General features: G+C 41.5%; 1 protein-coding gene across 1 annotated transcript; it reads right to left on the bottom strand.

Annotated features, from left to right (window-relative positions):
- Positions 1–3128: 3128 nt before the first annotated feature.
- Positions 3129–12301, bottom strand: LOC143817131 (leukotriene B4 receptor 2-like). The gene is made up of 2 exons (XM_077298286.1): positions 12155–12301; positions 3129–6087 (listed from the first exon to the last, which is right to left on the bottom strand). The coding sequence occupies exon 2, from the start codon at positions 6069–6071 to the stop codon at positions 4998–5000; it is 1074 nt and encodes a 357-aa protein (XP_077154401.1). The 5' UTR covers positions 6072–6087; positions 12155–12301; the 3' UTR covers positions 3129–4997.

The following is a 12301-nucleotide window of genomic DNA, read 5'->3' on the forward strand; positions in this document are numbered from 1 at the left end:
ATCAAAAGCTTTGGAAAAGTCCATATATACTACGTCCACTGGGTTCCCTTGGTCCAGTCCGGAACTTACCTCTTCATAGAAGCTGATCAAATTAGTCTGACATGAACGGTCCCTAGTAAACCCGTGCTGATACTGGGTCATGAGGTTATTCCTCTTCAGATACTCCAGCATAGCATCCCTTAGAATGCCCTCCAGGATTTTACCCACAGTAGAGGTTAAACTTACTGGCCTATAATTACCGAGTTCAGTTTTTGCCCCTTTTTTGAATATTGGCACCACATTTGCTATACGCCAGTCCTGTGGTACAGACCCTGTTATTATGGAGTCTTTAAAGATTAAAAATAATGGTCTATCAATGACTGTACTTAGTTCCTGCAGTACTCGGGGGTGTATCCCATCCGGGCCCGGAGATTTGTCAATTTTAGTTATTTTTAGACGCCGCTGTACTTCCTGCTGGGTTAAGCAGGTGACATTTAATGGGGAATTTTTATCACTAGTCATTTTGTCTGCCATGGGATTTTCTTTTGTAAATACTGATGAAAAAAAGTCATTTAGCATATTGGCTTTTTCCTCATCCTCATCCACCATTTCACCCAGACTATTTTTAAGGGGGCCAACACTGTCATTTTTTAGTTTCTTACTATTTATATAGTTAAAGAATATTTTGGGATTATTTTTACTCTCTCTGGCAATGAGTCTCTCTGTCTCAATCTTTGCTGCCTTGATTTGCTTTTTACAGAATTTATTTAATTTTCTGTATTTATTTAATGCCTCCTCACTACCTACTTCCTTTAATTCTCTAAATGCTTTCTTTTTGTCCCTTATTGCGCCCCTTACAGCTCTATTTAGCCATATTGGTTTCCTCCTATTTCTAGTATGTTTATTCCCATACGGTATATACTGTGCACAGGTCCTATCCAGGATGCTAATAAATGTCTCCCATTTTCTTTGTGTATTTTTATGTCTCAGGATATTGTCCCAGTTAATTGCACCAAGATCCTCTCTCATCCATTGGAAATTTGCCCTCCTGAAGTTTAGTGTCCTTGTCACCCCCCTACTACCCATCTTATTAAAGGTTACATGAAAACTTATTATTTTGTGATCACTATTCCCCAAGTGACCCCCAACCCTTATATTTGATATGCGGTCTGGCCTGTTGGTTAATATTAGGTCTAGCACTGCCCCCCTCCTTGTTGGGTCCTGAACCAGTTGTGAAAGGTAATTGTCTCTCATAGTTGTCAAAAACCTTTGCTGGAACTGCAGGTTTCTGTTCCCCAATCTATTTCAGGGTAGTTGAAGTCCCCCATAATAATGACTTCTCCTTGAGTCGCAGCTTCATCTATTTGCTTTACGAGGATATTCTCCATTGCTTCCATTAGTTTTGGAGATTTATAACAAACCCCTATCAGTAATTTATTATTTTTTCCCCCTCCCCTTATCTCCACCCACAGAGACTCTACATTTTCATTAGATTCACCTATATTATCACGCAGGATGGGTTTTAAGGTCGATTTTACATACAGACACACCCCACCCCCTCGCTTATCTGTACGGTCATTTCTGAACAGGCTATAGCCCTGCAAGTTAACAGCCCAGTCATGGCTCTCATCCAGCCACGTCTCAGATATCCCCACCATGTCATAATTATGCTCCAACAACATTAGTTCTAATTCATCCATTTTGTTGGCGAGGCTTCTGGCATTAGTATACATGCACTTGATGTTACTCTCTGTACCTCTATTCTTTCTTAAATTACTAACTGTTCTAACCCCACCCCCCATGCCACCGCCACCCCCAACTTCCTTATTTGTGCCCAGGTCTCTATCTGCACTATCTTCCCCTCCTATAAAATGAATACCCTCCCCCCCAATCCCTAGTTTAAACACTCCTCCAACCTTCTAACCATTTTCTCCCCCAGCACAGCTGCACCTTCCCCATTGAGGTGCAGCCCGTCCCTAGCGTAGAGCCTGTAGCCAACTGAGAAGTCGGCCCAGTTCTGCAGGAACCCAAACCCCTCCTTCCTACACCAATTCTTGAGCCACTTATTAACCTCCCTAATCTCCCGTTGCCTCTCTGGCGTGGCACGTGGTACAGGCAGTATTTCGGAAAATACCACGTTGGAGGTCCTTGCTTTCAGCTTGCAGCCTAATTCCCTGAAATCATCTTTAAGGACCTTCCACCTACCTCTAACTTTGTCATTTGTGCCAATGTGCACCATGACCGCTGGGTCCTCACCAGCCCCTCCCAGTAATCTGTCCACCCGATCAGCGATGTGTCGGACTCGAGCGCCAGGTAGGCAGCACACCGTCCGACGATCCCTGTCTTTGTGACAGATTGCCCTATCTGTTCCCCTAATAATTGAGTCCCCCACTACCAGCACCTGTCTGGCCTGCCCTGCTCTCCTTTTTCCCTCCTTACTGGAGCAGTCACTCCTCCGGCTTTCAGAGGACATGCCTGGCTGCAGCAGTGCTACCCCTGTACTGGCACCCCCCTCATCTGCCAACTTAGCAAACTTATTGGGGTGTGCCAGATCAGGACTAGCCTCCCTGGCACTCTTCCCTCTACCCCGCCTTCTATCTGTCACCCAGCTAACTGCCACACTGTCCTGCAGCTCCATCCTACCATCCCCCTCCTCATCTATCCCATTGAGCGTCTGCTCTGTGAGCAGAAGACTCCTCTCCATATTGTCTATGGATCTCAGTGTTGCCAGCTGCACATTTAGATCCAGTATCTGGGTTTCCAAATGCACAATGTGCTCACATCTCGCACAGCAGTATGCACCCTCGACCGGCTGGTCAAGGACTGCATACATGTGGCAAGATGTGCACTGGATGGCATTAACAATTGTGGAGCACATTTCCTAATGGGGATTGCACCACACAGAAACGTTAATTAAAAATAAATACAAAGTATTAATTAAACCAAAAAAAAAAAAAAACAGAAGCAATTCCTCCCTTGGAAACTCCCTGATTCCAAAGTCACTGAATCACAAGTCACACACTTACCGCCGTTCACACTTACGCTCAGGTCACACTCAGCTCGCTCACACTCGCTGTGCTGAAGATTTATAGATTTTTTTTTTTTTTTCTCTCTATCTCCCCTCAACAGCAATCCACCTTGTTTGAGAGAGATAATTTTTCCATATTTTGGCAGTCATGTGATGGCGTTTTTTTTGCTGGACAAGTTGACATTTTTATTGGTATCATTTTTGGGCATGTCACTTTTTGATCGCTTTCTTTTCAGATTTTTGGGAGGTAGAATGAACAAAATCTAGAAATTCACAAATTGTTTTTGTTTTTTTATACCATTCTGCTTGTAGTAAAATTGATAAAGCAGCTTTATTCATTGGCTCAGTACGATTACAGCGATGCCCTAATAGTATAGTTTTTTTTAATGTTTTGGCGCTTTTACACAATAAAAACTATATTATAAAAAAATTATTATTTTTGAATTGCCTTATTTTCAGAGCTATAACTTTTTAATTTTTACACTGATGGAACGTTATGGCAGCTTGTCTTTTGTGGGATAAGATGACATTTTCAGGGATACTATTTTTATTTACATTTGTCTTTTTGATCCTGCTTTATTGCACTTTTGTTTGTCGGTATGATGATGAAGCATAGTTGTTTTTTTACGTTGTTCACTGAAGGGGTTAACAAGTGAAACAGTTGTATATAGAGGGTCATTATGGGTGCGGGAATACCAAATATGTGTACTTTTTTTATTTTGTTTTTAAATAATTAAATGTATTTGGGGATTTTTTAAATATATTTTTACACTTTTTAATAACTTTTTTACTTTTCTTACATCGTCCCACTATGAGACATCATCCTAATACTGACAGATCGCTGATCTAATACTCTGCAACGCTTCTTGCAGCCGGGTTCACCATGGAGGCCATCAGCACAAAGCGATTGCATCGCGTTCTGCTGATGGGAGCAGATAGGGAGTACACTCCCTGTGCGATGCTCCTCTCTATTGACAGTGGCATCAGAGGGGTTAAATGTCCAAGATTAGTGCTAGCACCGATGGTGGGCATTGCTGAATGGTGTCAGCTCTCACATAGAGCTGATACCCGTACCCGATTGCCGTGATGTTCAGCATGAACCAGCGCAATTGCAGCACCGTACATGTACTGTGCATGTCGGGAAAGGGGATAAAAGTGGTTTATGTCAACATCTTTTTTATTATTTTAACTTAAAAGGCGTCTGTCAGCACAAAATGACTACTCAAATCAAGTACAGGCTCTTGGTGCACCCTTTGTGCAGCCAAACAGGTGTAGCCAAACAAATGTTTCTCATCCATCACAGTTCCCCCTTTCTTCATTGACAGCTCTGACTTTACAGGGGCCAGAGGAGGGTGGAGATAGATGAAAAACAAGTAAGTGAAAAAGTACACTGAACTTTTTGTACACACCAAGGGTTTACTTAGAGCCTGCGCTTGGTTTGAACAGTCATCTTGTTGCTAACAGAGTCTGTTTAAGTGTTGCTAAGGTTAAATTGTGATTGTTATATTAGTGTAATTTTATAGTTGTTGTTACATAAAAATAATAAAACATCATATACTGAAAATAGTATGCTAATGATGTACCAAGTATAGAGTGGAAAAATAATTTATGTGGTGTATTTACAGGCAGGACACATTAAATCAGCATGCACATGGCTATATTATGGCTTTATTTTTCACCAGGCTGTTATAGATCTATTGTATAGACCATACTGTACCTCAGTATGCCTCTGATTTCAAAAGGAGACAAATAGAGCTTTTTCAATTGGATTTGAGGAACAACAATTGTAGGATGTTCCAACTTGACATTACATCCAAGAAGGAACAATCTTAATACATACATCAGTGATAATGAATAGAGCATGGTATGATGGCACAAACAGTTCATATCTATGGCAAAGTTGTGTATATATATATATATATATATATATATATATATATATATATATATATTCAATAGATATAAATATATTCAATATGTGGGTCTGTGGCTAAAGGTCGCCATTTGAAGGTCCTAATTTTACTCCATTTTTCACTTCCAAGTCTACCGATTCCCCCCGACTTCCAACCCTAACAAGGCCTTTTACAAGGTCTCGCTGAGATCTGACCCTTTTTTGGATTTCTGCCACTGTTCCTTCTAGAAGCTTTGCTACAAAGCCTACACCAAATACTCTAAATAGGTCCGATGCTGCAAAGGCGTACAACAGAGGGTTAACACAGGCACTAAAAAAGGCTAAAGCAGTAGCCCCAGCTCTGCTCTTTTTAGCAAATATTGCCAGTTTATCAGACATGCTTCCTGATGTCAGATTTGCAGTCACTTGAATTGCATTAACAACATGGTAAGGAAGCCAGAGGATAGCAAAAGTCACTAAAATTGCGGCAATAAGCTTCTCAATTTTTGTTCTTCTTCCAATACGGATTGATTTCAGCTTTAACAATACTACCATATAGCTAAAACATACCAAAGGAAAGGGAAGCAAGAATGCCACCAGTGTCTCGAAGGTGTAGTGGAAAATAGCTTCTCCGTGGCTAGCGTGGCAGGGCTCACAAATAGTTGCATTCATCTGTTGATTTACAATGACCTCTCTGAAAGCAAATGCTGGAAGAGCTAAGGCCCCTGCCAGTAGCCATATGGCTATGAGAACCTTTGTTACCACTTCCCTTTTACGGAGTGACTGAGCCATGTAAGGCCGGAAAACAGCTAGAAACCGGTCCATGCTCATTAACGCAATAATAAAAATACTTGCAAACATGTTAAGGCAGCAAACATAATAGGCCACCTTACAGAGACCTCTACCAAATATCCAGGTCTTTAGGGCTAAAAATGCTATAAATAAAGGAGTCAGAAGAAGAACTGTTCCATCTGCTATTGCCAAGTTAAGGATGAGAATACAGGTTACAGATTTTTCTCTGCCTTTCAGTTTCCACAAAATGCTCCAGATAATGAAGGCATTTCCAGGTAAGCCCAAGGATGTAGCCAGTCCCAAAAATATTGCACCAGAGATGCGGGAAGCCTGTGAACTCATGATGGTATCATTTCCATAGCTGTTGACACAGTTGTTCATTTTGAAATGGCTCCACCTAAACGAGAAGGGATGGAAAGAAAGAAATAAGTCTTGACTATGAGTGAACAATCTGTCCAGGATCTTCTTTACAAAAGATATTTCAAATGTTAACACTAAAGTGATTCCAATACCTATTCCATAAGACAAATTAATTCAGTTTTTACTTCTACGTAGAACCTTAAATAGGGATAATAAGAATTGTATATTTGTATAGTGAACTGAATAATATTGAGGCTATTGCCCCACTATTAGCATTTGGTCAGTATTTTTCCTCAGTATTTATAAGCCAAAACCAGGAGTGGGTGATAAATACAGAAGTGAGACGTGTCTCTATTATACTTTTCCTCTGATCGTTCCTCTCCTGGTTTTGGCTTATAAATACTGAGGTAAAATACTGACCAAATAAATACTGATAATGTGAGCGTGGCCTAAGAAGAATCTTTATATAATACAAATCAATCCCGCAACTTTGCAAATTGAAATATAGAGGTGTAGGTCCCGATTCCTGAAGGCTGCTGTGTTCTATGTCTGTCTTAAAGAGAACTTGTCACCCCCAAAATCGATGGTGAGGTAAGCTCACCGTCATCAGGGGCTTATCTACAGCATTCAGTAATGCTGTAGATAAGCCCCTGATGTTACCTAAAAGAGGAGAAAAAGAGGTTAGATTATACTCACCCAGGGGCGGTCCCGCTGCGGTCCGGGTCCGATGGGTGTCTCAGGTCCGGTCCGGCGCCTCCCATCTTCTTACGATGAAGTCCTCTTCCGGTCTTCACACCGCGGCTGCAGCGCAGGCGTACTTTGTCCTGTTGAGGGCAGAGCAAAGTACTGCAGTGTGCAGGTGCTGGGCCTCTTTGACCTGTCCCGCAGCCGCAGCATGAAGACCAGAAGAGGACATCATGGAATGAAGATGGGAGGCTCCGGACCGGACCTGAGACGCCCATCGGACCCGGACCGCAGCGGGACCGCCCTTGGGTGAGTATAATCTAACATCTTTTTCTCCTCTTTTAGGTAGCATCAGGGCTTATCTACAGCATTACTGAATGCTGTAGATAAGCCCCTGATGATGGTGAGCTTACCTCACCATCGATTTTGGGGGTGACAGGTTCCCTTTAGTGAAGGCACTGCTGGAGTAAGATGTGCCTTATTCCTTAGCAGGCGCACACCTCTTAGTGAACTAGGTGCGCCTCCACCAGAAATGTTTCTCCAGTCAGAGACCTGAGTGCATTTCTCACACACTTTCTGCCACTAGAGTGGCATCAATTTTGACCATGCTTCACCTCATTCTGCCCAAGTTCCATCCACTTAACTGGAGCTGGCCAGGACTGGTGTAAAAACACCAAAATTTGCCAAATTTAGCTGCAATGTAGAGGATTGTGTGACACTTCAATACATTTTATGCCAGAAAACTGGCACAAACACCTTGATGAATTGGGCCTTCAGTCCTCAATGGGATTGCTAGGCATACTTTTTATTAAAGCACTGGCTTGCATAAACAGAAAATAATAAATGCACCAATAATAACCCTCCAAAGGTCTGGCACTGCCTCTCCACCACTGTTGTAGGCTTTGTTGACATGCCACAGGGGTGATGTCATGACTACAGTGCACATGACCACTGCAGTCAATCACTGGGCTCATCAGGCCAGATACCAATGTAGAACAATTCTCTTAAATAATTTCCCAAACTATTCACAAAGAAAGCTACCATATCCATGGACTATACAAATTTGACCTATGATCTTCAGCGACTTGTGCTGTCTACACGGGCAGGGCTGCTGAGCTTGGTAAGTGGCTGCAGTGCTGTCACCGTGACATCACTGCTGCAGCCAAATAATAAAGGCAGTTTCAGCAAAGTGTATGGGATTTATTTATATATAATGGCGCCTCTGCTTTTATTTTTTAGAATGAGATGAGGGAAATCGCAGAAAAACAATGCAAAGTGAGGCAAAGCAAAGTGAGCACAAAATACATGTAATCAACACATGACCTCATTAATAAATTGCTATCAAAACTAAGTAACATGAAGCATCCGAAACAAAGCAGATTTATTTAGAGCATGACATACCAAAAAGAGACAAAAACCACAGGTGAAAAACAACCAGCAGTTTTCTTTTCCCTGAGTAGGTTACCTGCAAGTGGGACCTGCTGAAGGTCTCCATGGCTGCCATATTAGGCTACGTTCACATTTGCGGTCAGCGCCGCAGCGTCGGGCGCCGCAGCGGCGCCGCATGCGTCATGCGCCCCTATATTTAACATGGGGGCGCATGGACATGCGTTGTGCTGCGTTTTGCGCCGCATGGCTGCAAGCGTTGGATGCAAGAAACGCTTCAAGTTGCATTTTTTTTGCGTCCAACTTTCGGCCAAAAAGGACGCATGCGGCGCAAAACGCAGCGTTTTAGCGTGCGTTTTGCCGCGTTTTTGTTTGCGTTGTGCGCTGCGGCGCCGACGCTGCGGCGCACAACGCAAATGTGAACGTAGCCTTAGTCCTTCTATGAAGCCCAACCTGTAGTCTATGGATGGACTTCATAGGAGAACTTTAGGTACACTGTACACTGCATTATTGTGAGATAGCAGAATATAGCATATCAAGTGACTGCAGGTTCAAGTTCACTAGATATGTTAAAAATAATAATAAAAAGGAAAGTTTTGAAAAATATTAAACAACAAAAATAAATAGAAGTTTAGCACAGAATGACTGTTCAAACTAAATCCTGGCACTCAGTGAGACATGGTGGGGCCAGTCATTTTAATACAACTTCCTATCTGCTTGTTCTCCCTCTATCTCCATCCTTCCCCCTTATTTCAGTGACAGCTCTGGCTTCATAGACCCAGGGAAGTTCAGACGAGGGCAAAAAGGTTTAGGGAAATATTTGACCCCGCCATGTTGCTCCGAGCGCCTGTACTTGGTTTGAACAGTCATTCTGTGACAGACTCCCTTTACATAACCCCTCTTCTCCACACTCAAAAAGTAGAAAAATTTTAAAAAAATACCATTTTTGATATAGTGGTGTCTGATTTACCAAAATATGAAATTATTTAGACCTCACATTAAATGCTGAGAAGGAAAAAATTGACAAAGCAACATTTTCTGTTTTTTTTGGGTGTCAGACTCTCCCAAATGAAAACAACGCATGAATTCCAAAATGGATCATTAAAAACTATAGCCAGAAAAAAAATATCAAAAAGTTAAGGGTCACATAAATGGCCACATAAAAGAAAATATATTTTATACTGTTCTAAAAGTATATGTAATATATGCTCTAACAATGTACTTAATGGGACTCTGTCAGCACCTACTAACATACTGACATAGCCATGATGTATGTTACCAAACACTGAGGATAATGATCTGCAAAATTGTTTATATAGTCACCCACAAACCCCTGCAATTTGCTGGTAAAAGTTATAAACAGCACATGTCAATCATCTGCAAATCACGCTCTGTCTTAGGAATGATGATGATTTCGATGGCAGAGCATCACTGAGACATCAGCATTTGAATTGATCAGCAAATTGGTCTAAAGAACGATTAGTAGATCTGAAGCCTCTGTCACTCCAGCTCTATTCCACGCTCAGCACTGCCACCTCTTGCTTAAATGACTGCTCTTAAGCCTCTTTTACATATCAACTCAAATGTTGATTTCTCAGTAATGGAGGAATGGACTGGACATGTGAAGGTATCGCTGGACTTGTCTTTGAAAGTAGTTTAGAGGTGACATTGTGCAGACAGAAAAACCTATATGGACAGTCTATTAACCTTTTTTATGCTCACATGAATAGGTTTGAACTATTATTTGCCCCACCTGATACTAGGTTGCTTTGATCACCTCCAGCATAAAGTTACAGCAAGTTCCCAATATAGCAGACATTCGGCACAAGATCTCTGCCCAGACCATTTCTCACAGGAAGAAACATCCTATGCCTGTGGGGCAACACCAGCAATCCACGACTGTCTGACTACTGCTGAATCATCAGAAGCTGTACAACTATGACGTACTGGTTTTACTGTTGATGGCATGTCCATAAGTCAGAGAAATGACTCAGCCAACCTTCCCAGAATCCTGAATGCAAGATCTTCAGTCTTTAGTAGTGCTTCAGCCTAACACTTGTGTCACTGCAGAACTGGGAAGATTTGTCACTCGTGACTCTGGGAAATGTGAATGACAATTATTGTGAGCAATATTGTCAGCCCCCTACATCAATACATCCATGTGACACATCCATGCACTGCCCATTTTTCTCTCATTCAGCACACGGCCCTTAGAGTTTAATTGATCTATGCCCACATTTGTTTTAAGAACGGGTCTGATCTGGTCTGTGAGATTCAAAAAATGGCCTATTCATATCCTTTTTGCAGATCAAACTCAGCCATTAAAGTCTAAGGGAATCTGTGAAATCTAAGAAACTAAAAAGACATAGGCCCCACTTCATCAAGACCAGCGCTGTTCAAAGTGGTCTTTCTGAGGAGATGTGCTGGAGTCAGTTGCTGCTGATTCATGAAGACATGTATATCTTTACCTCTTCTCTGTGCGCTTTACTACGAAACCTACTCAGGTTCCTCCTGGAATAAGATTTGTGGCATAGCGAACGCCGCTGACCCTATCCTGCCCCACCTCTGCCCACGTTGTTGGAGCTGGGCCAAAATGGCGTGAAAATGCCATAAATACAAAATGGTAGCACAACTTGCGCCAAAACTGTGCGACTTTCCAAAGCTTTTGATGTCAGAATTCTGGATGAATCGAGCTCATACTTTGTACTTCAGTTTCTATCCACATCTCATCCATTTATCACTCATCTATTGTTAAGAATCAATGGTTAAATAAAAGCTCAGGCTGTTTGCCTGCTTCAGGTTTTAAAAATGTCACATTTTTTCCTTCAACAGAGCCAGACCAAGGAAAAAATCACTGCATACCCGAGTTTGGTCCCAAATTCAAATCACAATTGGCCATACAAGTTAATAAGTGCGTGGAAACCATTGGACTGCACTTGGGTGACATCTGAGTGCAGTCTGATTTCTGGACACTGACAGAATTGGAGAATTTTTTTCTCCACCTTCTCCTCATCCTAGAGAATTGGATCACACTACGCTCACACTTTGATCAAACTCTAATCTTACTTCGATTAAGGTCACTCTCTCTGCCAGAAACATATCAGTTTTTAATGCATCTGGAATAGATCCTCTTTATTTTAATAATTCCTCAATAAAGAATATTTTATTTTACCGGATGGTTGTGCTATACCACTCCCCTTGTTCTATGATTTGCATAATTGATCCAGTTATCTCGGATACGTCTGTGTTACCCTAGCCTTAAAAGAAAAATGCCTGAATAGATTTTTCTAGAATATGATTAATGTGCACTTTGTACTTACATAACATTTTTCATTTCATTCTTTTTTATTTTAGTTGATGCTAACGGCTAAACTGTGTAGCACGTAGGATTTTTCAAGCTTGTTAGTATTTCAATATCTATCATATCCAGGAATACTTTACATCTAAGACAATGTTCACACATTCAGTATTTGGTCAGAATTTTACCTCAGTATTTGTAAGCCAAAACCAGGAGTGGGTGATAAATACAGAAGTGGTGCATATGTTTCTATTATACTTTTCCTCTATTTGTTCCATTCCTGGTTTTGGATTACGAATACTGAGGTAAAATACTGACCAAATACTGAACGTGTGACCGTGGCCTTAACGTGAGTTTGACTCTGAGGCGCTGCATCTCACATATTAACACATTTGTTCAGAATTTATGTATTCTACACTTTCTTGCTCTCGCTTTTCTAGTAATGTATTTTATATCAGTTTCTGAATCGAAGAAAGTGGAATAGCCGCTAGAGACCTGTAAAAGATATTTACTACTTGGGACAGTTTTTTTTCTAGGATTATCAAGCTGTTTGTGTACCCATCTTAGAGGTATAGGTTACATACATCCCCAGGAAAGTAACCCATGCAGTCACTGACCTGATGAGGTAGCCTTGGTCTCCGCAGGTCTCAAGAGTTCTTCGCTGTTACCCAGTAAATCATTCTGACACAATGTTAGATGTATACGAGAGATGTAGGACACTTAAGAAGACACTTACTTTTAGTGGATCATTAGTTTATATAAGAAGCTGCTCATTTAGTTGCCTTTTTTTCTGATTCTCGTTCCATTGCTGCCCTGTTCTTCTGTATCTCTGTCTTGGTCCGTTTCCCATGAGTTCCTCCCTTGGTCTTGGACCATCCTTCCA

The sequence above is a fragment of the Ranitomeya variabilis genome, chromosome 1 (assembly GCF_051348905.1).
Source record: "Ranitomeya variabilis isolate aRanVar5 chromosome 1, aRanVar5.hap1, whole genome shotgun sequence".
NCBI lineage: Eukaryota > Metazoa > Chordata > Amphibia > Anura > Dendrobatidae > Ranitomeya > Ranitomeya variabilis.